This window comes from Sus scrofa, chromosome 14 (assembly GCF_000003025.6).
Source record: "Sus scrofa isolate TJ Tabasco breed Duroc chromosome 14, Sscrofa11.1, whole genome shotgun sequence".
In the NCBI taxonomy this organism is placed as follows: domain Eukaryota; kingdom Metazoa; phylum Chordata; class Mammalia; order Artiodactyla; family Suidae; genus Sus; species Sus scrofa.
In genome coordinates, this window is record NC_010456.5 from 71,566,890 (window position 1) to 71,592,005 (window position 25,116).

The 25,116-nt window shown below is 40.9% G+C and overlaps 1 protein-coding gene and 1 pseudogene across 2 annotated transcripts in view; both read right to left on the reverse strand.

Annotated features, from left to right (window-relative positions):
* Window positions 1–25,116, reverse strand: part of DNA2 (DNA replication helicase/nuclease 2) — a 56,663-nt gene that overhangs the window by 16,485 nt on the left and 15,062 nt on the right. For both annotated transcript variants that reach the window (XM_021072449.1, XM_021072448.1), the window contains exons 6-10: window positions 17,594–17,813; window positions 9,415–9,532; window positions 7,894–8,056; window positions 5,098–5,292; window positions 2,071–2,301 (exon numbers count right to left, since the gene is read on the reverse strand). In XM_021072449.1, coding sequence (XP_020928108.1) covers window positions 2,071–2,301; window positions 5,098–5,292; window positions 7,894–8,056; window positions 9,415–9,532; window positions 17,594–17,813 — 927 coding nt within the window. The remainder of the gene's footprint in view (window positions 1–2,070; window positions 2,302–5,097; window positions 5,293–7,893; window positions 8,057–9,414; window positions 9,533–17,593; window positions 17,814–25,116) is intronic.
* LOC102157632 lies at window positions 12,378–13,959 on the reverse strand (annotated as a pseudogene).

Here is a 25,116-nt window from a genome sequence, read left to right on the forward strand (position 1 = left end):
CGAATCCAACTAGTATCCAAGAGGATGCAGGTTCAATCCCTGGCCTTGCTCAGTGGGTTAAGGATCTGGCGTTACCGTGAACTGTGCTGTAGGTCGCAGATGTGGCTCAGATCCTATGTTGCTGTGGCTGTGGTGTAGGCCAGCAGTTACAGCTCTGACTGGACTCCTAGCCTGGGAACCTCCATATGCCACGGGTGAGGCCCTAAAAAGACCAAATAAATAATAAAGAACAAGTTTTGACTTTACATATTCAGATTAATTGAAGAGTCCTAACAGAAGAACGCTAATAATCAGATTTGCATTTTTCTGTGAATGCACTGTGGAGAAGACAGTTATTTAATGGAGGCAAAACTGCAACCACAGAAACCAGGCAACTGCTGCATAGGCCCAGACTTGTGGTGACTGAGATCAGGGTAGTCTTGACAGAGAAGATGGAATAACCTTGAGAAATATTTAGAAAGTAAAATTGTCTGACATTTGGATCCTGATTGAGATGGACAACTCAAATGTCTATCATTGCAAATGGATAACAAAAGATGGTCTACCACATAGTGGAATATTACTGAGCTATAAAAAGAAATGAGGTACTGATAAATGCTAAAATAAAACATGGATGAGCCTCATAAACATTATGCTAAGTAAAAGAAGCCAGACAAGCATGGTCAAATAATGCATAGTTCTATTTATATGGAATATCTAGAACAGATATGTCCAAAGAGACACAAGCCAGAGTAGTTGGGCTGAAGGGATCGGGGAGTGGGAAGTGACTGCTTAACAGGTACAATGCTCCCTCTTGGGGTGATGATAATGTCTTGGAACTAGATAGATGCAATGGCTGCACAACATCGTGAAGGTACTGAATGCCAATGAACTGTACCTTCTAAAACAGTTAATGGTCAATCTCATGTGAATAGTACTTCTATTTTAAAAAAATGAACGGAGTTCTGTTGTGGTGCAGCGGAAACAAATCTGACTATAACCATGAGGATATGGGTTCAATCCCTGGTCTAATTCAGTGGATGAAAGGATGCAGCATTGCTGTGAGCTGTGGTGTAAGTTGCAGACTTGGCTCAGATCCTGCGTTGCTGTGGCTATGGTGTAGGCTGGCAGCTGCCACTCCAATTCGACCCCTAGCCTGGGACCTTCCATATGCACTGGTGCAGCCCTGAAAAGCAAAATAATAATAATAATAATGATAATAATAATAATAATAATAAAGTACTGGAGTTCCCGTCATGGTGCAGCAGAAACAAATCCGAGTAGGAATCATGAGGTTGTGGGTTCAATCCCTGGCCGAGCTCAGTGAGTTAAGGCTCTGGCATTGCCGTGAGCTATGGTGTAGGTGGAAGACGCAGATAGATCCTGCATTGCTATGGCATAGGCCAACAGATGTAGCTAGCCTGGGAACTTCCATATGCTGCACATGCAGCATGTGTGGTCCTTGAAAAAAAAAACAAAAAAACTTGGAGTTCCCATCATGGCACAGAGGGAATGAATCCAACTAGGAACCATGAGGTTGTCGGTTTGATTCCTGGCCTCACTGAGTGGGTTAAGGATCTGGCATTGCCGTGAGCTGTGGTGTAGGTCTCAGACTCGGCTCCAATCCCTTGTTGCTGTGGCTGTTAGGCGGCAGCTGTAGCTCTGATTCGCCCCCTAGCCTGGGAACTTCCACATGCCATGGGTGCGGCCATAAAAAACAAAAATAAAATAAAAACTAAAGTACTGGTACATGAAGTAAGCCTCGAAAATAGTATGCTAAGTGAAAAATAGTCATAAAAGACCATATATTGTATGATCCCATTTATGTGAAATGTTTAGAACAGGCAAACCTATAGAGACAGAATGGAAACTGGTGGTGGTCACCCAGGTCTGGGGGACTGACTGCTACAAGGTACAGGGCTTCTTTTAGCAGTGATGAAAATGTTCTAAAATTGATTTTCTTGTAGTCTGCATAGCTCTGTGAATATACTAAAAGCCATTAAATTTCATTCAAGTGGATGAACTGTATGCTATGTGTTTATATGTCAATAAAGCTGTTATTCGTCTCCCCAGAAGGGACTGTTTCATTACCTGTCCAATAAACAGGTTACTGTCGTCATGTTCATCTCTTTCACGTATCCCCTAGACAAAGCAAACAGTGTTCTCTCTTCTCCACTTAAAATAATCCTGTCACCTGTCATCAGATTTGTGGTAGGCATGGAACCATTTTTACGTTGGAAAGTATGTAAATATTGTCCATCACAAACTGTCTTTACATGTTCTGTTCGAATCAGGTTTCCAATGCAGCTGCCACTCTCCTCCCTATAAAAGAGGAAGAAAAATAAAAAGCTTCCATTTTACATCATGTACATAAATACTGTATTTTCATTTTCCCACAATTTACTTGTTCATCTGATCCCTGGAAACTCTACTGCTAAAACGGAGTCTGCCATTTTTACATTTTCCACAATCTACACTAAAGAGGTAGAAGTGCGAAGGAAACATTCTATCACTTTTAAAATAATCTCTCATCAACAGACCTCTAGACAAGTGCTGGAGGCACCTCCCTTGTTGCACGGTCAGCTGGGATCTCTGAACACCATGCCTATGAGCACTCTGATCCTTGATGGACACCCCCACCTCCTGTGCTGATACACATAACATTACAAAAGACAGAGGACTCTGCCATGGCTCAGTGGGTTAAGAATCCAACTGCAGCAGCTCAGGTTGCTGTGGAGGCATGGGTTTGATCTCGAACCCAGTGCAGTGGATTAAAGGATCTGGCGTTGCCACAGCTGTGGCTCAGATTCAATCCCTAGCTTGGGAATTTCCATATGCCATGAGCGTGGCCAGGAAAAAAAAAAAAAAAAAAGACAGACTGTAATAACCTAACCCTGAATCTGAAGTCAAAAAAGTGGTAACTTATTTCTTTAAGTGTTTACAAGAGGATTTATAATTATTGTTATTAAAACCATGGCAAGCCAACTGATAATTACATTGCCTCTAAGAAGTAGTATTTGGGGGAGGGATAAATTAGGAGTTTGGTATTAACATAGACACGCTACTGTATATAAAATAGATAACCTGCTATATAGCACAGGGAACTCTACTCTACTCAATATTCTGTAATAATCCATATGGAAAAGAATCTGAAAAAGAATGGAAATGTGTATAAGTGAACCACTTTGCTATATACCTGAATCAAACACAACATTGTCAATCAACTACATGTCAATAAAATATAAAAATTACATTAAAAAAAGAAGTAGGAGCTCCCATCATGTCGCAGTGGAAATGAATCCGACTAGTATACATGAGGATGCGGGTTCAATCCCTGGCTTCACTCAATGGGTTGGAATCTGGCACTGCCATGAGCTGTGGTATATATAGGTTACAGACATGGCTCGGATCCTGTATTAATGTGGCTGTGGTATAGGCCAGCAGCTGTAGCTCCAATTAGACCCCTAGCCTGGGAACTTCCATATACCACAGGTGTAGCCCTAAACAAGCAAAAAAAAAAAAAAAAAAAAAAAAAAAAAAGTAAATATTAAACATTTACAATCTCTCTGGCACGGCTATTAAGCACTAAACAACTTCAGAAGTTGCTGGCACATACATCTGACATAATTACTGTACTTATGTTCTCTATCAGAAACGACTTAGGAGTACCCACCGTGACTGAGCAGAAAAGTACCTGACTAGCATGCATGAGGACGCAGGTTCAATCCCTGGCCTTGTTCAGTGGGTTAAGGATCTGGCATTGCCATGAGCTATGGTGTACGTCACAGATGCAGCTAGAATCTAGTGTTGCTGTGGCTGTGGCGTAGGCTGGCGGCTACAGCTCTGATTCGACCTCTAGCCTGGGAACCTCCATATGCCATGCTGTAGCCCTTAAAAAAAAAAAAAAAAAGACAAACTCTTTCCAAGGTAATGTTGTTTTGTGTTAAAGTCTAGTATTAAGAAAATAACAAACCAGTCATATTATTATCAATATTCCTTCTGGAAAGAAATAAATGGATCAAAAGTAACTAAATATTATAAGAAGAAAAATATTTGCAAAGATATACAAAATTATACTAAGTAACTTGTAAAAAAATGGATCTCACAAAATATGATATTGACCAACTTTAGAAAATCTGAATCTCTATCAACACTTACTAAAAATATGCTTTTAAAATTCTAGTATTTTTTTTTAATTCATTCTAGTATTTATTTATTTATTTTTTGTGTGTGTGTGTCTTTTTTTTTGCTATTTCTTGGGCCGCTCCCGCGGCATATGGAAGTTCCCAGGCTAGGGGTCAATCGGAGCTGTAGCCACCGGCCTACGCCAGAGCCACAGCAACGCGGGATCCGAGCCGCGTCTGCAACCTACACCACAGCTCACGGCAACGCCGGATCCTTAACCCACTGAGCAAGGGCAGGGACCGAACCTGCAACCTTATGGTTCCTAGTCGGATTCGTTAACCACTGCGCCACGACGGGAACTCCTCATTCTAGTATTTAAAATGTGAAGTAAACTTCATTCATTTGCACTTCATTCATTCAACCTGCTGAAATTCACCTTATGAATTTGATAACTCATTTATACTCTTCACTGATAAAAAAGGATTTACGGATAATAAGAGGTCTCCCCCAAAAAAAGGTAGTTCCCATCATGGCTCAGAAGAAACGAATCTGACTAGTATCCACAAGGACACAGGTTCTATCCCTGGCCTCGCTCAGTGGATTAAGGATCCAGTGTTGCTGGGGGCTGTGGTGTAGGTCACAGACACTACCTGGATCCGGCGTTGCTACGGCTGTGGTGTAGGCTGGCAACTGCACCTCTGATTTGACCCCTAGACTGGGAACCTCCATATACCACATGTGCGGCCCTAAAAAGACGAAAAAAAAAAAATTTTACTGATAATAAACAAGATTTATTTGAGGCATGTTTACTGAAAATAACAATGGTGATCTACTTAGAAACAATTCACTGACAGCCATCTCGAGTTAGCATGAATACATGAAGCTGCATATCTTGAACGTGCTATAAAACCAGTCTTTGCCATGAATTCCAAATGTCATCCCACTGGCTTGTCCAAATTACTGAAGTTTTACTTTATTAAACAGACCACTTACATTTCTGAAGCAGGCATTAACCATATATTTTGATGATTCTTTTTATTATCCTTTGACTGTGACTCCAGAGTTAACATTAGACACCAAAGGCTGAAATACTCTAAGTGTGTAGGCTTTAGGTGCTGGGTTTCTTCTTTTATTTGGGGCAGCATGCCAGTCAGGACTGCACTGCCATCCATCTGCTGTTCAACTGCTCTAAAGATAAAGTTCCAAGTCAGAGATTCATTTCACTGGCTGCCTATGAAATGAGGTATTTCTCAAATAAGAACACATATATGATGATAATCACAACTTATAACCACAGCCCCTATTTTCTCTAAAAGTCATTTCAACATTTCATAAGCCAAATGGCTTTTTACAAAACAGAACACATAGAAAACTCATTTCTGCATTATTTTGCCTTCAGTGACTATCCCCCAACAAGGGCTGAAGTTGGGTATATGCTAGTCTTCATTCCTATCTGTAGCATGATTTGGCTGGTTGTATGACTGCATTTCTCAAAATCACAATATTTATACATCCAGTTCTGAGCCATTTAGAAAGTCAACATAACAAGGAGTTCCCGTCATGGTGCAGTGGTTAATGAATCCGACTGGGAACCATGAGGCAGGTTTGATCCCTGGCCTTGCTCAGTGGGTTAAGGATCCGGTGTTGCCGTGAGCTGTGGTGTAGGTGCAGACGAGGCTCGGATCCCGCACTGCTGTGGCTCTGGCGTAGGCCAGTGGCTACAGCTCTGATTAGACCCCTAGCCTGGGAACCTCCATATGCTTCATGAAGCGGCCCTAGAAAAGGCAAAAAAGACAAAAAAGACCAAAAAAAAAAAAAAGAAATTCAACATAACAAAATGGAGAACCATATGCAGTGTCAATTTTGCTTAACACTAATTTTAAGACTTTCATATAGAAATATAGGATGGCATACAAAATATCAAGAGTAAAATGTAAGATTTCAAAAAAATATGCTTGTGGAATTCTCACTATGGCACAGGGTGTTAAGAATCTGACTGAGGTGGCTTGGGTCACTGCAGAGGCATATGTTTGATCCCCAACCCAGTGCAGTGGGTTAAAGGATTCGGTGTGACCGCAGAAATGGCATAGGTTTCAGTTGGGCCCAGATTCAGTCCTTAGCCCAGAACTTCCATGTGCCACATCGCAGCAATAAAATAAAAATTAAAAAAATGGAGTTCTAGCTATGGCACAATGGGATCGATGGCATCCCTGCAGTGCCAAGATGCAGGTTCGATCCCTGGTCCAGGAAAGTGGATTAAAGGATCCGGCATTGCTGCAGCTGCAATGTAGGTTGCAACTGTGGCTCGGATCTGATCCCTGGCCTGGGAACTTCATAAGCCACAGCGCAGCCAAAAAAAAAAGAAAAAAAGTACTTGTACTATAGGCCCAGATTTCCCATGGTTCATGGTCTCTGCCATTAAGAAATCTTTGGGAAAAAAAAAAAAGAAATCTTTTTTTTTTTTTTTTTTTGGTCTTTTTGCCTTTTCTGGGGCCAATCCCATGGCATATGAAGGTGCCCAGGCTAGGGGTCTAATCTGAGCTATAGCTGCCGGCCTACACCACAGCCACAGCAATGCAGGATCCGAGCCGTGTCTTCGACCTACACCACAGCTCACGACAATGCCAGATCCTTGACCCACTGAGCAAGGCCAGGGATCGAACCTGCAACCTCATGGTTCCTAGTCAGATTCGTTAACCACTAAGCCACGACGGGAACGGGAACCCCCCAAAAAAGAAATCTTTTGATACAATACTGTTGACAATGCAGGTTTGAACTGTGGGGGTCCACTTACATGTGGGTTTTTTTCAATAGTAAATATTACAGTACCACTCAATCCAAGGTTGGCTGAATCCGTGAATGTGGAAGAAACTTGAATACGGAGAGCTGACTGTAAGTTATACTCAGATTTTCAAGTTCAGGGTGGGTTGGCACCCCCAACCCCTGCATTGTTCAAGAGTCAACTGTAATTTTAAAGGTCTTTTACATGAATTTTCAGGCTGTTAGAACTTCGGCTCTGATTTGATCTTGTTTCCTAGTCTGAATTTTTATATCTAAGTACCTTCTTGTGTCCTTTGAAACTCTCGCTGGCCTATGAAGGTATAAATACGTATGACTGTTCATAAGAAAGTTAATAAACATCCCATACATAGGAAAAATAGGCACATATCAACAAGACAATTCTATTGGATCATATAAACCTGTCTGGAAGAATCAATTTCCCTGTTTTGAACTATAAAAGGTTTGAAATTAAAACAGCAACTGAGTTCCCTTGTGGCTTAGTGGGTTAAGAATCTAGCATTGTCACTGCAGCAGTTCAGTTCATTGCTGCAGCGTGGGTTCAATTTCCAGCCCAAGAACTTCCACGTGATATGGGTGTGGCCAAAATACCCAAGGAACAATTAAAAAACAAACAAAAAAAAAAAACATAAAACAGCAACTAATGGAAAATTTCTTGAAATTTCACTTAAGAAAAGTTGCATTCACAATGCCCATTCTACATCTTTCTTAACTAGATTCCGTAAGTGCTACAATTATTTCATTTCTCAGAAACTATATGCAGCAAGATTAAAATATCCACTCTAGGAAAGTTTTAAAAGCATTCTATTATTCTCCAAGGAAAGAGCCCTGTTATATAACATGAACTAACTGTGCTTTTTCCCCTTATTTCCTTCATTTTAAATAACCAAAATGAAATCATCAATTTCAGACCAGCCAACAATGTTAAATCCTTCTGACTTGAGTGCTTATTTAACTGGATATAATGTTTTTGGAAACCAGTGTGTTTACCTGCTATAAAGAGCACAGTTGGCCATCTGTGAACAATATTTACAGGTTTGCTGTTCCTCAATTATTTGTGGCAAAGGAGCAAGCTTTGTCTTCTCTCCAGTAGCAGATTTATTAACACGGTGAAACAACGAGAATGCCATCTGGTTTCTTAGCCTTAATAATTCTATGGGGGGGAAAAAAGGGTGGGGGTTTTTTAAGAATTAAGTCAGGAGTTCCCGTCGTGGCGCAGTGGTTAACGAATCCGACTAAGAACCATGAGGTTGCAGGTTCGGTCCTGCCCTTGCTCAGTGGGTTAACGATCCGGCGTTGCCGTGAGCTGTGGTGTAGGTTGCAGACGCGGCTCGGATCCCGCGTTGCTGTGGCTCTGGCGTAGGCCGGTGGCTACAGCTCCGATTCGACCCCTAGCCTGGGAACCTCCATACGCCGCGGGAGCGGCCCAAGAAATAGCAACAACAACAACAAAAGACAAAAAAAAAAAAAAAGAATTAAGTCAAGTTTTATTATATATCTTTTCCATTATATAAGTAAAATTTTTAGATTCAAAAACAAAAAGGAAATCAGAGCATTTATATTTCCCATTACACTAGAATAACCACTGTTAACATTTTAGAAAACAAAAACAAAAAAACAAAGGAATTCCCTGGTGGCTCAGCAGGTTAAGTACCTGGTGTTGTCACTGCTGTGGCTTAGGTTGCAGCTGTGGCACAGGTTAGATACCTGGTCCAATAACTTCCACATGCCATGGATGTAGCCAAAAAAAATTTTTTTTTGGTATAAATCCTTTAAGTTTTGTTCATTGATAAGTTTTTTAAACAACCATATATCACATAAGTAGTAAATCTCATGAAGATGGTATTTTATTAGCTGAATGCTAAGGACAAATACAGCTAACTAGTTTGTCTTGAATATAAGACAGGAATTTTAAAGTTTTGTACGGTAAAATTTTAAAAAGTCTACAATGTTTTCAACTATACAGTATACTGCTAAAATTCTCTTTTTCAGGGAGTTCCCAAGTGGCTCAGCAGGTTAAGGATGTGCCATTGTCACTACAATGGCTCAGGTTACTGCTGTGTCTCGGGTTCGATCCCTGGCCTGGGAAATTCTACATACCTGGGTGTGGCCAAAAAAAAAAAAAAAAATACCACAACTTACAAATTACAACCTGCTTTAGGCATAACAAGTACAGTGAGCGACTGTCAGGTACAAATGTATACCACCGAACATTAAAGGAAAGGAGTTCCCTTTGTGGCTCAGTAGTTAACGAACCTTACTAGGATCCATGATGATATGGGTTCGATCCCTGGCCTTGCTCAGTGGGTTAAGGATCCAATGTTGCCTTGGCTATGGCGTAGGCCAGCAGCTGTAGCTCTGATTTGATCCCTACCCTGGGAACACCCATATGCCACAGGTATGGCCCTAAAAAGCAAAAAAAAAAAAAAAAAAAAAAAAAAAAAAGTTGAAGGGAAAAACCAACCAGCAAACAAAACCAAAAGAAGTAAAATTGAGAGAAAAGAGCTCAACCTCTTTTATCAAGATGTTTGGCAGGCACAGGGTACATCTGGCCAGTCTTCAGGTAGAGGAGCAGGCCAGCCTCTGGATCAGCTCTCCTCTCTTGGCATAGCAGTGTATATAGAACAAGCTGTGAAAATACAGTACATTTGCCAAATAAAACTTTAACTTTCTCTATTTTCACACATTTTTCAATCAAGACATACTGTAATTCTAAAATCGAAAAGTCAATTAAGCTACCTCTTTTCAAAATAACATGATCCAAATTTAGTAAAAGTAATATAATAAATTCAATGTCAAGTACTTAATTTCCACAAAACAAACATAGGTTATGCTTCTAGGGGAGTTCCCACTGTGGCGAAGCAGGAATGAATCCGACTAATATCCATGAGGTTCGATTCTGGGCCTCGCTCAGTGGGTCGGGAATTTGGCATTGCCTGTGAGCTGTGGTATAAGTCTCAGACCTGCTCAGATCCCTCGTTGCTGTGGCCGTGGTGTAGGCAGGCAGCTATAGCTCTGATTCGACCCCAGCCTAGGAATTTCTATATGCCATGGGTGCAGCCCTAAAAAGCAAAAAAAGAAAAAGAAATTGATAGAGGGAAAAAAAAAGGTTATGCTTCTAAATTTTACATACACAAAAGAATTATTTAGAATTTTTCTTTTTTGTTTTGTTTTGTCTTTTTACCTTTTCTAGGGCTGCATATGGAGGTTCCCAAACTAGGGGTCTAAGCAGAGCTGTAGCCACCTGCCTACACCACAGCCACAGCAACTCAGGGTCCAAGCCACATCTGCAACCTACACCACTGCACATGGCAACACCAGATCCTTAACCCACTCAGCGAAGCCAGGGATCGAACCTGCAACTTCACAGTTCCTAGTCGGATTCGTTAACCACTGAGCCACAACGAGAACTCCTAGAATTTTTCTTAGACAGTAAATAGTTTGGTTTCCAATAAACTCAAGAGGAAAATTAATCAAGCTATGTTTTACATTGTGAAATTAACAGTCTTTAGATGCTATCTTCCCTATTTAAAATGAGGGAACTAGGAGTTCCCGTTGTGGTGCAGTGGTTAACGAATCCGACTAGGAACCATGAGGTTGCGGGTTCGGTCCCTGCCCTTGCTCAGTGGGTTAACGATCCGGCGTTGCCGTGAGCGGTGGTGTAGGTTGCAGACGAGGCTTGGATCCTGCGTTGCTGTGGCTCTGGCGTAGGCCGGCAGCTACAGCTCCGATTCGACCCCTAGCCTGGGAACCTCCATATGCCGCGGAAGCGGCCCAAAGAAATAGCAAAAAGACAAAAAAATAAAAAAAAAAAAAATAAATAAATAAATAAAATGAGGGAACTAGAGTTCCTGTTGTGGTTCAGTGGGTTAAGAACCACACACAGTGTCCATGAGGATGCAGGCCTCACTCAGAGGGCTAAGGATCCAGTGTTGCTACAAGCTGCAGTGTAGGCCTGCAGCTACAGCTCCAATTCGACCCCTAGTCTGGGGACCTCCATATGCCATAGGTAAGTCCTAAATAAATAAATAAATAAATAAAATAAAATAAAATAAAATGAGAGAACTAGGAGTTCTCTTGTGGAGCAGCGGATAAATAAATGATCCAGCGTTGTCACTGCAGTGGCTCAGGTCAGTGCTATGGCACAGGTTTGATCGCTGTCCCAGTAACTTCCACAGGCCATGGGGTGCACCAAAAAAAAAAAAATTTAAATAATTAACTAATTAAATGAACCAAACATTAAAATGCATATTATTTATGCATAGTTACTGAGACAACTAAATGAGACTAACTTTACAGTAAGTCTACTGTTTTCTCCAGAGCAGGAGGTGGCATTAAGTACTTAGGTTTATGTGGCTCTCTTCAGAGAAACCATCTAAGACAAGTTAGAATAGCACCTTTAGTTCATGAAAACACCTTAGCAGTAACATTGAGCTTATGCAGCATGTTTTGGGAAATCTTTTTATAGGCACTCTATTTGTGTTGCCTGATACACACTGGTAACCAAATAAAACTTTTATTATTTTTTTATTACAGTTGATTTACAATGTTCTGTCAATTTCTGCTATATAGCACAGAGGCCCAGTCATACCTATATATATATACACACACATTCTCTTTCTCACACTATCCTCCATAATGTTCCATCACAAGTAACTAGATATAGTTCCCTGACCAAATAAAACTTGTGAAAATTAAAATGAACTTGTTGGAGTTCCCATTGTGGTTCAGCAGTAACAAACCCAGCTAGTATCTATGATCATGCAGGTTCGATCCTGGCCTTGCTCAGTGGGTTAAGCATCTGGCATCACCATGAGCTCTGGTGCAGGTTGCAGATGTGGCTTGGATTCTGCGTTGCTTGCTTACTTGCTTTTGGTTTTTGATTTATTGCATCTATTAAGTTACTTCCTTGAGACTTCACATTGGCAGGTTTGGTATGTTAAAAACAATTATTTTCGAAAGGTTTTTCATCCAGAAAGAAAGAGGAAAAACAAAGTCTTTCTATAGTTGAAATACTAATTTTTCAAAAAAATTGAAAGGTTACTGTTAGAAAAAATCTAAACAAACCACTCTTGATAAAGACATGAGGCAGTTTCAAATTAAAAATACAAATTGAAGTAATTTTATAAAGTACTGAAACTAGCTATAATTCCAGCATAGGTATTTAAACAATAATAAGAGAGGAACAGCAGTGGAACTTAAATATGATAGGATTTATCAACATAAACTTTTTAAGTGCAAATAGTACAGAAAATTTATCAAAGATTATAGCAATCATTCTAATCTACAAAATCAGTCTCAGTTCTGTATACAATCTATATAGTAGATCTGTTAATTCAGCCACTGTAATGAAATACCAATTTGCAAATCATAAAAATAAATGTGCTTTGTTTTATGTCCCATTCCTCTTTTGGCAGTTCATTTTCTAGGAAAATCTATAGTGGAGGATGAAACTGGCTGTGCACTGCTATCACTTGTTGAAGCTTCTCTTCTTTGGCTTTTCTACAGTTGTAAATTGTTTTTTTTTTTTTTTTCCATGAAGCTACTGAGAAAATCATCTACGTCAGTTTTTCCCTCCAAGAAATTTTCTGCAATATTATTGGATTCTTCCTCAGCTTCATGTGCAGCTACTTTCAATCCTGCCGGTAGGGCACTCATGCTACAGCTCTAAGTTCATGATGCCTCCGCATCTTTTTCTTCAAAAGTAGATGTCATTTGTAAGAAATCCATACTTACCCAAACTTGTTTGCCTTTTGGCTTCTAAGCTGGGCTCCAAAATAAGATTTTTTTTCTTGCTAGTTCCTCAATACTTTTTATTAAGTCATCCTTGTCAGTAACGATTCGTTTTAGCTGAGGCAATGTCAGAAACTGTCCTAGTAATATCTCCTCTTGTTCATTCATATCTGTACTTTGTGACCCACTTAGTTCTGAGAGTTCTGGAAATGCATCAGGGACATCGGGTATCTTGTCGTCAAAATCATTTTGGCTTATCGGTGCTGAAGCGTCTGTTACGGGAACAGGCAATGGCAGATTTGAAAGGACACCAAATGAAGGAGCAGCGGGTTTGGCTGTTGTATAATTCATCGTTGAAGAAGAAACAGTGTCGGCAACAGATAAAGAACTGATAGTCCTGTTAGCTTCTTGTGGGGGATATGGAGGAAGAAATGGAAAACCCTGAGAAGCCCAAGGAGGCATCTCATCTGGGTTACTGTACAGATACAGAAATGCTGCTGAAGCAGAAGCTAAAACTGGAGGATTCTTCCACAACTCATCCGAGAGACTCTGAATAATTTTCCCAAGATCTGAATGCATTGTGAAATTGTTTATTAATGGAGAGGTAACATACACTCCTTGTTTATCCACTAAGTGATGTTGTTCTGGTGGATACACACTGATCACTGGTTTTTCCTGAGGAAACCATGGACGAAGCAATATCTTAATGTTAATTGTCAGGTTGTATGGTGAATGGCAACCTATATTTCATATCTTTATTTCCGCTATACTGGAGTGTGAGTTCCGGAGGGACTCGATCAGGCACTGCTTTCGCTGTTGAAGGTTGGTGAGGCCACTGGGTAACCCAGCTACAGAGGAATCGCTCTTGCTCAGGGGAAAGAGGCCAGCTCATCCTCCACAGGTCCAAGGGCCGAGGCCTTAAAGGTTCTGGCGTGCTTCTCCCAGCTGCCCAGCCCAGGGGTTCTCCAGCAACAGAGGAGGAGAGGGCAGGGATGCCCCAGCCCAAGTGCTAGCGAGCTGTCTTCTCTAAACAAGCCTGGCTGAGGGTCCTTGGGGCCTAGGGAGTATGCTCTGACTGCAGGCAGCTAGAGAGAGGGAACTCAGCACCTGGGACCAATAGTCCTACCGTCACGTCTCTGACACCCAAAAAGCCAGTTAGGCTGCCTGACAGCCCAGCTCCCCAGAACTATTTCTATGTTAAATATTTTCCCCCATGAGAACTGAGGGAGAAGGAAGAGGCCCCCTGGAGTTCCCTGGTAGCTCAGTGGGTTAAGTATCCAGCATTGTCACTGCTGTGGCTGTTTCCAGCCATGGTGAGGGTCTGATCCTTGGCCTGGGGACTACCACATGCCACGGGCATGCCCCCCCCCCAAAAAAAGAAGGAAGAGGACTCTGCTTTGGGGACTTATTATTATTAAAAGGGAAAAATAACTGAAATGAAATTTCCTCCGTATTATGATAAAAGGAAATTGGACTGAAATTTTACAACATTATTATAATTCAACTATAGCACAAGTTAAATAAGTTTTTGTGAGCCAGTTTAGAGATCACAGCTCCATATAAGATTTTTCCTTTAGAAAATGTGCTTCAAATGTCCAATTACTGACTTAGAAAGAATTTTTGGACTACAATCCATGTATAAAATAAAGATCCTCCTTAATTGAAATTAGTTTATAATATAAGCCTTTTCTGTATTACCAAAGTGAGAAAGTCAAATCTCCTAAGAGAGGAAATCTATGTATTTCCTCATCTGCAATATCCATACAACACAATGAGCTATGTAAAGTTTCACTGTCTCCTTGTTTCTTGAATAATGAATATGCAATATAAACTCCAATATATTTGTCTGAGCTTTGTTCAAATCAATTTGCCTTTTTTTTTTTTTCCTGCTATGCCTGTGGCATGCAGATGTTCCCAGGCCAGGGATCAACCTGTGCCATAGCAGCAACTTGAACGGCTACAGTGACAATGCCAGATCCTCAACCCACTGCACCACAAGAGAACTCCCAATTTCCTCACTTTCAAATATAAGAAATATCCTTTTTTTCCTCTCTACAGCCACATATGCAGCATATGGAAATTCCCAGGCTAGAAGTTGAATCAGAACTACAGCTGCCGACTATGCCACAGCCACATACACGTGGGATCCGAGCCGCATCTGCAACCTACACTGCAGCTTGTGACAACCCCAGATCCTTAACTCTGATCAAGGCCAGGAATTGAACCAGCATCCTCACAAAGACTATGTCAGGTTCTTAACCTGCTATTCTTAACCACAACAGGAACTCCAAGAAATATCCTTATATTCTTAAAAGTTCTTGTAGCTTCTCTTCTTATAAAGATAGAATTTGCAACTGAACAAAATTAAATACGGTAATATTCTTTGCCTTGTAGGCACTACAATGTAGAGAAGTGGCCTTAGAAGAAAAGTCTTTGAGTCCAGACCACTTTAGACACTGAAATGCTTTTCTATTTCTCTTCCTTTTAGCATTCAAAAATGATTTCAATCAAACTCGTCCTTATAAAACCAAGTAAAAATATCATCACACAGAACGATTTTCAAATCAAAAATACTTCAGTCCTCGTGCCAGTGGAACATCGACAGAACATGATTCGTCCTGCCTTGTCATTTACATCCGTTGTGACTGTGGTAGGCAAACGCCTCGATCCATGCTGTCTCTGGCGTAGCCTCTACAGCTCGATTCAATAGCTCTCATATGCGAAGAAATACCAAAGACTTTTCTTCTCTCTTGGCATGATTTTCCTTTCTTAAGGTTTTTTTTTTTTTTTTTTTTAAGAAGGTTTTAATCTAGCCAAGTCTTTTTTTTTCTTTTTTTTTTTTTCCTTTTAGAGCTGCACCTGTGGCATATAGATGTTCCCAGGCTAGGGGTCGAATTGTAGCTACAGCTGCCGGCCTACACCACAGCCACAGCCACAAGGGATCTGAGCTGCATCTGTGACCTATACCACAACTCACAGGCAATGCAGGATCCCCGACCCAATGAGCGAGGCCAGGATTGAACCCGAATCCTCATAGATATTAGTCAGATTCGTTTCCACTGCGCCACAACAGGAACTCCTTCAAGTCTTCATTTTTATAATTTCAGCCATTTCTGTATCACCAAAGTGAGAGTCTTCTGATAGAGGAAGCCTAATTTTTCCTCTACCTCCAGTATCTGTAAAGCCTAATGACAAGTGATATAACAAGGTTATCCTACTCTTCATTCCTAAATAGAAAAGCTTTCATTCCCACACGGTAAAATTTTGGTGTCTGGTACACAATTAAGAATGGCAAGAAAGATTTAAAAAGAGAAAGTCTGGAGTTCCCGTCGTGGCGCAGTGGTTAACGAATCCGACTAAGAACCATGAGGTTGCGGGTTCGGTCCCTGCCCCTGCTCAGTGGGTTAACGATCTGGCGTTGCCGTGAGCTGTGGTGTAGGTTGCAGACGCGGCTCGGATCCCGCGTTGCTGTGGCTCTGGTGTAGGCCGGTGGCTACAGCTCCGATTCGACCCCTAGCCTGGGAACCTCCATACGCCGCGGGAGCGGCCCAAGAAATAGCAACAACAACAACAAAAAGGCCAAAAAAATAAATAAATAAGTAAAAATAAAAAGAGAAAGTCTCTTTAATCCCTGATTATACAATTCAGTACTTTGAATCTGAACCTTATGTCATATAAAAATCTGCTGAAATAATACGTGAAATTCCATGGGCAAAAGGAAATTTAAATTATGTTTCATATGCTACATTTTTTGTTATATTATTTATTCCCTTAATACTTACCATATCATGAGAATACACTAATATTGCTCTTTTAGTTTCATCTTTACTTATTTAAAAGTGTTTAGCATATACCACAGACTGCCAATGTGGCGGTGGGCAGAGGAAATGAAAATAATTTGAAAAAAATAGAATTTTATGTTAATTACTTTAACTCACTATAATTAACACAAATTTCAAGTAATCTTGGGAGTTCCTGCTGTGGCACAATGGCATCAGGGGTGTCTTGGGAGCTCTGAGACACAGGTTTGATCCCTGCCCGATACAATGGGTTAAGGATCCAGCTTAGATCGCAACTGTAGCTTGGATCTGATCCCCAACCCAGGAACTCCAAATACCAAGGGGGTGGCTAAAAAAGAAAATTAATTAGTTATAGCGAAGATAATTGTAAGGACAACAGAAGACTGTTATGTTTACAAAAGAGAAGAAAAGATGATCGAAAAAGCCTGAATTTAACATAATGGTAAGATACACTTCTCTATTTTTCTGACCATGGCTGAGGCATATGAAAATTCCCAGAACAACACAGCATACTATTCCATGACACAACAGGGACCTGAGCTGCTGCAGTGACAATGCCAGATCCCTAACCCACTGTGCCACAAGGGAACTCCTACATTTCATTTTTAAATAAAAACCAATATAATCAAATTAAAGGTCAGAAATGAAAGAATGAATTTATACTAATGTTTCCTAAAGAGGCTTGTAGGTAGATGTTACATGAAAACAACAGCTCTATGGTAAACCGGATTTTTGGAAACGCTAGGTAGACATAGCTAAAACAAATCCACATCACTAAGATTTTTCTGAAAATTTAATAGGCTAATGTGCATAAATAAATCTTCAAATATACTTGATTTCCCGAATTATATAATCAACCACTTCTGTTTTTTAGGAGCATCTGTTTAGACTGACAGCTTGGTAGCACAAACTTGGCAACACCTGCTTAAAAGTTCAACTGCTCTCTTTCTTTGCTGGAGGAAGCTTTCTGCTTGTAGCCGTGTATATATTCATCAAACAACTGGAGGATCTGGATGTATCATAAATTGAAAAGTACTATATGAAACTCAACAATCATCTGAATTAAATCAAAATATATAAAGCAGACGCCCTTTTAAACATATGAAAATATTTAAATATACTATACATTCAGACAACTATCTTGTTAAGATTTCTACCTGACTTCGGTGTTCAATAGAATTCGATTCTTTGCCAGTTTTAAGTTCCAGTGGCATTATCTTGTATTTCGTTTTACATCCTCGATGTATTTTCACACCAACTGTAACATCTATTTTGCCCTTCAGTCCAAACCTAGGGGACCAAATGCTTTCTTCAATATCCAGTGAGTTTATAACTTCAATATTACATGCTGAGTTGTTGTTACCACCATCACTTGGTCTAAAAAACAAAACAGAGAAATATTTAACTAATTACAGTATTTAATTAAAACATTAAATTAAATTTAATTAGAACCCTTAAAAGCTCATTTCTCATATGTTGGCACTGGAGTTCCCATTGTGGCTCAGCGATTAGCGAACCTGACTAGCATCCATGAGGACGTGGGTTCAATCCCTGGCCTTGCCAGTGGGTTAAGGATCCAGCATTGCCGTGAGTTGTGGTGTAGGTCACAGACACGGCTTGGATCCAGTGTTGCTGTGGCTGTGGCATAGGCCGGTGGCTACAGCTCCAATTGGACCCGTAGCCTGGGAACCTCCATGTGCCTTGGGTGCGGCCCTAAAAAAAACAAAAGACCAAAAAAAAAAAAAAATGCTGGCACTGACACTCAATAGCACACAGAGAATGTGGGGATGGGAAAGCGTCTACATACCTTTAGGGAAGTGATTCTCAAAGTGTGGTTCCTGGGTGAGCAGCATTAGCATCACCCAGGAACTTGTCATAAATGCAAATTCTCAGGCCCCATTCCAGACCAGCTTGTTCAGAAACTCTATGGGTGAGGCCCAGCAATTTGTGTAACAAGCTCTCCAAGTGATTCTAATCCACACTCAAGTTTGTATCGTACAGGGTCTAACTAAGTTTTTTTTTTCACTGTGGAAGTTCCCAGGCCAGGGATCAAATCTGTGCCACAGCAGTGATCCAAGCCCCTGCAGAGATAACACCAGATCTTTAACCACTAGGCCACCAGGGAACTCCCTAACTCATATAATTTAAATGTTGTTCAAAAAAAAAAAAAGTAAAATGTAGAAAAGGAATTCCCTGATGTTCTAGAAGGTTAAGGATCCAGCAGTGTCACTGCTATGGCTGGGGTTGCTGCTGTGGCAAGAGTTTGATCCCTTGCCTGGGAACTTACATATGCTTCAGACCTGGCAAAAAAAAATAATAATATAAATTTCTTAATGTTTGTTACCTGCCCTTTCAGTTCATTCCTACTATAATCTTCCTAACTCAGGCCTTGATTTTCTTAAGCCTATATTATTGAGAAAGTCTCACTAATTGGACGGCTGGAGCCTCTGTGCAATCTGAATATTCTGGTATACAATTATTATACAGATTAATACATAATGGTTTGCATATGGTTGTGCCCTAGGTAAGAAGGGATGTGTTCCTTCATGTAACATCAAATTAAGCTAAGGAGCTCAACACTGTTTTTTATATTACAAAAGAGGTTCTGATTTTATTATCTTAGCTGTTAAATAAGTCAAGAGCATAGGAAGGAGGAAAAAAGGAATTTATGAATATCAAAGGAATCAGGAGAGATGAAAATAACTTTTAAAGCCTGTTGCAACTTCTCTCATCTAAGATTTGCTTTATTCTGCAGAAGAAAAGTCTTGTAAGAGCTAACTTTTACTTATTAATTCTTATTTATATTCAAAGCCATATGAAATACTAAATCTAATAGAAATCTTACATGAAAAGGATAAATTTTCCAGTAATAAACCATTTAATATAATATAAAAATCAAGATATAAAAAGAATTCTGGCAGTCAGAATACATGATTTAGTTGACTTTGGTTTGCTAATTTCATGCTATTGAGATTAGCAGCTCTTTCTTTTTTTTTTTTTTTTTTTTGTCTTTTTGCTATTTCTTGGGCCGCTCCCGCAGCACATGGAGGTTCCCAGGCTAGGGGTCCAATCAGAGCTGTAGCCACCGGCCTACGCCAGAGCCACAGCAATGCGGGATCCGAGCCACGTCTGCAACCTACACCACAGCTCACGGCAACGCCGGATCGTTAACCCACTGAGCAAGGGCAGGGACAGAACCTGCAACCTCGTGGTTCCTAGTGGATTCGTTAACCACTGCACCATGACGGGAACTCCCAGCAGCTATTTCTTAACAAATGAGAATATCTTCTTAGAAAAAGAATGCTATTTTCAGTAATTTTTTAAAAACTGTTTTTAGGATGCTTCAAATATAATCTCCAAGAAAATATGTATACTTCTGTAATCTCTGAAGAAGACAATAGAAGAATTCAGGTAAGATACAACTTACGGGAAATAAGTGTTTCTTTTTTCTTTTTATGGCCATACCTTCGGCACGTGGAAGTTCCCAGGCCAGGGGTCAAATGGACTGCAACTGCAGGCCTACACCACAGCTATGGCAACACCGGATCTGAGCCGCATCTGTGACCCAGGCTGCTACAGTTTACAGCAACACTGGATCTTTAACCCACTAAGCGAGGCCAGGGATTGAATCCACATCCTCACAGAGACAACATCAGGACCTTAACCCACTAAGCCACAATGGGAACTCAGAAACTACTTAAATATTTATCTGTTTTCTCTCACCAGATGTTATCTGATCATGATATATATATTCAAATATACGAAACAAAGCAAATTTTACTAAATGTAAAATGTCATATGTATAGTTAATAGAAGATAGGTGATGAAATGTTTAATGATGTTATTAAAATTCATTCCCCTAGAAAAAGAAGTAATGTGGTTTTAGGGTTAGATCTGTAGAACAAATAACATTACTTCAATTTAACTACTATGCTTTTCATCAGCAAAATGGTGTAAAAATCCTTCGAGAACCACCAAATAGAGAATATAATGTCATGAAGATAAAGAAAATACACATTCACTACTTATGGGTGAGAAAGGTTATCTTTTTTGTTGTTGCTGTCTTTTTAGGGCCACACTCTCAGCACATGGAAGTTCCCAGGCTACAGGTCGAATTGGATCTGTAACTGCTGTCCCTCACAAGAGCCATGGCAATACCAGATCCAAGTCACCTCTGCAGCCTACACCACAGCTCATGGCAACACCAGATCCTTAATCCACTGATCGGGGCCAGGGATCAAACCCACAACTTCATGGATACTAGTCAGGTTCGTTACCGATGAGCAATGACAGGAACTCTGTCTTTTTAAATGGTTTTTTAAAGGTCTCATTCTCTGCCCTGAAGTATAAAATTTAGCTTTTTTTTTTTTTTTTTTAAACACTAGTATAAACTTCTAGGGAAATGATGCAAATACAGAGGATCATCTCCTTACAGACACATGAAATCCCACTAGAAATAAATGAAACAGGCGTTCCCATTGCCGATCAGTGGGTTACAAACCCAACTAGTATCCATGAGGATGTGAGTTCAATCCCTGGCCTTGCTGAGTGGGTTAAGGATCAGTGTCGCCATGAGCTGTGGTGTGCGTTGCAGATGCAATCCAGATCCTATGTTGCTCTGGCTGTGGCGTAGATCTTTCCTATGCTTCCATGACATGCTTCTTCTTCCAGCAACAAATCTGTTGCTGGTCAACCCTAAACCTCCTTCAATGGATTCTACCCTCTCCCTCTGTCCTTACACATGGTTACCTTCCAGGGTTCTATGCCTCTTCTGCTGCCCTATGTGTTGTCTCTCAGCAATCCCCTCCACTTCTATGTTTTCAACTACCAGCAATACACAGAGTTCTTGGAGGGCTTTATCTCCCTGCAACACCTACACCAATTCTGGGTACAGATACAGCATGTAATACATGACACCCAAAGAGATATGTCCATGAGTCTATGGCAGTGTATCACTGCAAAACAATGAGTACATTTTAGCCAAAAGAAAAACACCCAGAGAAAATGCTAAAACAATTAACAGTGAAAGAAACTCTAATATCAAAAACAACCATAGGAGTTCCTGTCGTGGCGCAGTGGTTAACAAATCTGCCTAGGAACCATAAGGTTGCGGGTTTGGTCCCTGCCCTTGTTCAGTGGGTTAACGATCCAGCGTTGCCGTGAGCTGTGGTGTAGGTTGCAGACACGGCTCGGATCTGACGTTGCTGTGGCTCTGGTGTAGGCCAGTGACTACAGCTCCAATTGACCCCTGGCCTGGGAACCTCCATATGCCGCGGGAGCGGCCCAAGAAATGGCAAAAAAAAAAAAAAAAAAAGACAAAAGAGAAAAAAAAATAAAAAAATAAAAAACTAGAAGAAAAATTAACCTATTTTCTCCAGCTTTTTTTTTTTTAGGGTGGGGGCTGGTGGTAAATTTATAAGCACAACAGAAATTAACAATATGAGAAATAAACTCAATCCTAACAGCAAGATAAGCCTTATTTTTTTATATATTTTTTTATTTTAAGGCCACACCCATGACATATGGAGGTCCCCAGGCTAGGGGTCTTAGGCCACAGCAATGCCAGATCCAAGCCACATCTGCAATCTACACCACAGCTCACGGGAATGCCCAATCCTTAACCCACTGAGTAAGGCCAGGGATTGAACTTGCGTCCTCATGGATGCTAGTCAGATTCATTTCTGCTAAGCCACAATGGGAATTCCAAGCCCTTATTTTTTTTTAACCACTAAGTACTTCTATTTATTTATTTTGGGGGGGAAGTGAGGGGCCTCGCCTGCAGCATACAGCAGTTCCTGGGTCTGGAATCAAACCCGAGCCACAGCAGTAATAATGATGAATCCTTAACCCTTAACCACTAGGCCACCAGAAACTCCTTAACCACTATTTTTAAAATGTATATCAGGAATTCCATGTGGCTCAGTAAGTTAAGGGTCTGGTATTGTCACTGTTATGGCTCTGGTTACCCCTGTGACACAAATTCAATCCCTGGCCTGGGAACTCCTGCATGCTGGGGGTGCAGCCCATTGTGGCATAGTGGGTTAAGGATCCGGCATTGTCTCTGAGACAGCTCGTGTTCAATCCCCAGCCCTGAGCAGTGGGTTAAGGACCCAACATTGCTGCACCTGCAGCACAGATTGCAGCTGTGGCCGAGATTCAAACCCTGGCCCGGGAACTTCTATATGCTGTGGTTGGGGCCAAAAGAAAATAATGAAAAAATAAAACAATTAGAAAACTCTCAAAAAATTCTAACAATATGTAAAAGGCTGTAAAATTTCCAAGTACTCTGGAATCCAGTTCTAAGGTTTAAATACAAGAATATAACTACCCCTGTAAGGTCCACCCTTCTACTTGGGTACTGTCACTCCCTCTCCTCTACTCAAGGACACAGCTTTAAGAATTCTCCCATCTCTTCTAAGTATTAATGTTGCCCTCACTGCAGAATTCTCTTCATGGGCATATAAACATGTTATATCTTACATCTTCAAAACAATAGCAAAGATCTCCACCCCACGTAAGCCTCTGGCTACCATTCCATACCCTTTCACAGAACAACCTCTCAAGTTGCCTATACTTCCTGACTCCAAATCCTCTTCTACCATTCTCTCTTGACCCCATTTTGATCACATTTGCTCCCCAGAAATCACCATTGACATTTCTTTCCCTCACACCCTGCATCCAGTCCAAAACCTATCAGCTCTACCTTGAAAATCTGACCATAATCCAACTGATTCTCATCATCTCCACAACACTAAGCCACCACCTTCTCTTGCTTGGATTCCTGCAGGAAGCTCCAAATTGGACTCCTACCTCTACCCTTACCCTACAACACAAGAGCAGCCAGACTGATCCTTTCAAAGTAAATCAGATCAATGCAGAAACTAGCATGAGAGGTTAAGGAACCTGTCTAAAGTTACACAGCTGAATTGTGACAAAACTGGATTCACATCCATGCTCAGTAAGTCCTTTGAACCACAGAGAACTTAAGAAAAAAAACTGGTCCAAAGGACTAATGGTGGGAGGTGGGGGGATGCGCTGGGTTGAGGTTTTGAAATCCTGTAAAATTGGATTATGGTGATCATTGTACAACTATAAATGTGATAAATTCATCAAGTAATTTTAAAAAATTAACTAAAAAGGAAGAAATTATGTAATCACTAAAAACTAATAAAAAATAATTCTCCCTTAAAAAAAAAAAAAAGAAAAACAAAGGACTAACAGTTTCCAAGATTCCTGATTCCCAAATCTTAAAATAAGTTCAAATCGCAAAAGTCATATGATAAAATATTGAGAATACTGAGAAAAGATAAAGAATACTGACATAAAAGGAAGTTGTACCTATTTAAAGAAGTAAAATGTGCCCTGTTTTATTTATTTTTTTAATTTGGGAGGGGGATGTGCCCTCGGTATACAAAAGTTCCTAGTCCAGGGATCAAACCTGCACCACAGCTGTAACCAGAGCCACAGCAGTGACAGCATCAGATCCTTAACCTGATGAGCCACAAGGGAACTCCAAAATGTTGCCTGCTTCAGGAGTTACTGTCGTGGCTCAGCAGTTAACGAAACCGACTGGGATCCCTGAGGATGCGGGTTCGATCCCTGGCCTTGCTCAGTGGGTTAAAGATCCGGTGTTGCCGTGAGCTGTGGTGCAGGTCGCAGACATGGCTCAGATCTGGCATTGCTATGGCTGTGGTATAGGCCAGCAGCTCCAGCTCCAGTTTGACCCCTAGCCTGAGAACCTCCATATGTCACGGGTGTGGCTCTAAAAAGACAAAAACAAAACAAAGATCAAAAATGTTTGTGCAGGAGTTCCCACTGTGTCTCAGCGGGTTAAGGACCCGATGTTGTCTCTGGAGGATGTAAACAAACTAACAAAATTCCGTGCAACCCCTGCACTGGCTTCCCAATGGGAGCCAGACTGCATGTGGTCATGGAATCAGAATGGCAGCCAATGTCCCTCAAGGCTAATAAGGCCCCAAGACAGCTGCTTCTGCTCTCTCTCCCACCTCACTCTGCTCCAGTCACACTGGCAGGAGGGCATTACCCTCAGGCTTTTGACTGGAATGCTCTTCCTACAGACAGCTACAGGGCTGCTCCTTCATTTCCTTCAGGCTTTTTCTGATCAGTGCCACCTTATTAAAGAGACCTTTCATGACCATTCTACCAAAATATGTCCCTCCAACTCCCCTCTCCTTTTTATCTTCCCCCATTGTTCTGCACTGCACTTATCATAATCTGGCACCCTGCTGTTTAACTTGTTTGGGGTATAGAAACACCATGAGTCAGTGGCTTTTTTTTTGCTACTAGGATCTCAGAATCTAGAACATTGCTTAGCACATATTAAGCACTTAAAAAATATTGCTGGAGTTCCCGTCGTGGCGCAGTGGTTAATGAATCCGACTAGGAACCATGAGGTTGCGGGTTTGATCCCTGCCCTGGCTCAGTGGGTTAATGATACGGCGTTGCCGTGAGCTGTGGTGTAGGTTGCAGACACGGCTCGGATCCCGCGTTGCTGTGGCTCTGGCGTAGGCCGGTGGCTACAGCTCCGATTCAACCCCTAGCCTGGCAACCTCCATACGCCGCGGGAGCGGCCCAAGAAATAGCAACAACAACAACAAAAAAGACAAAAGACAAAAATATAAATATATATATTGCTAAGTGAGCAAATATTTAAATGAGG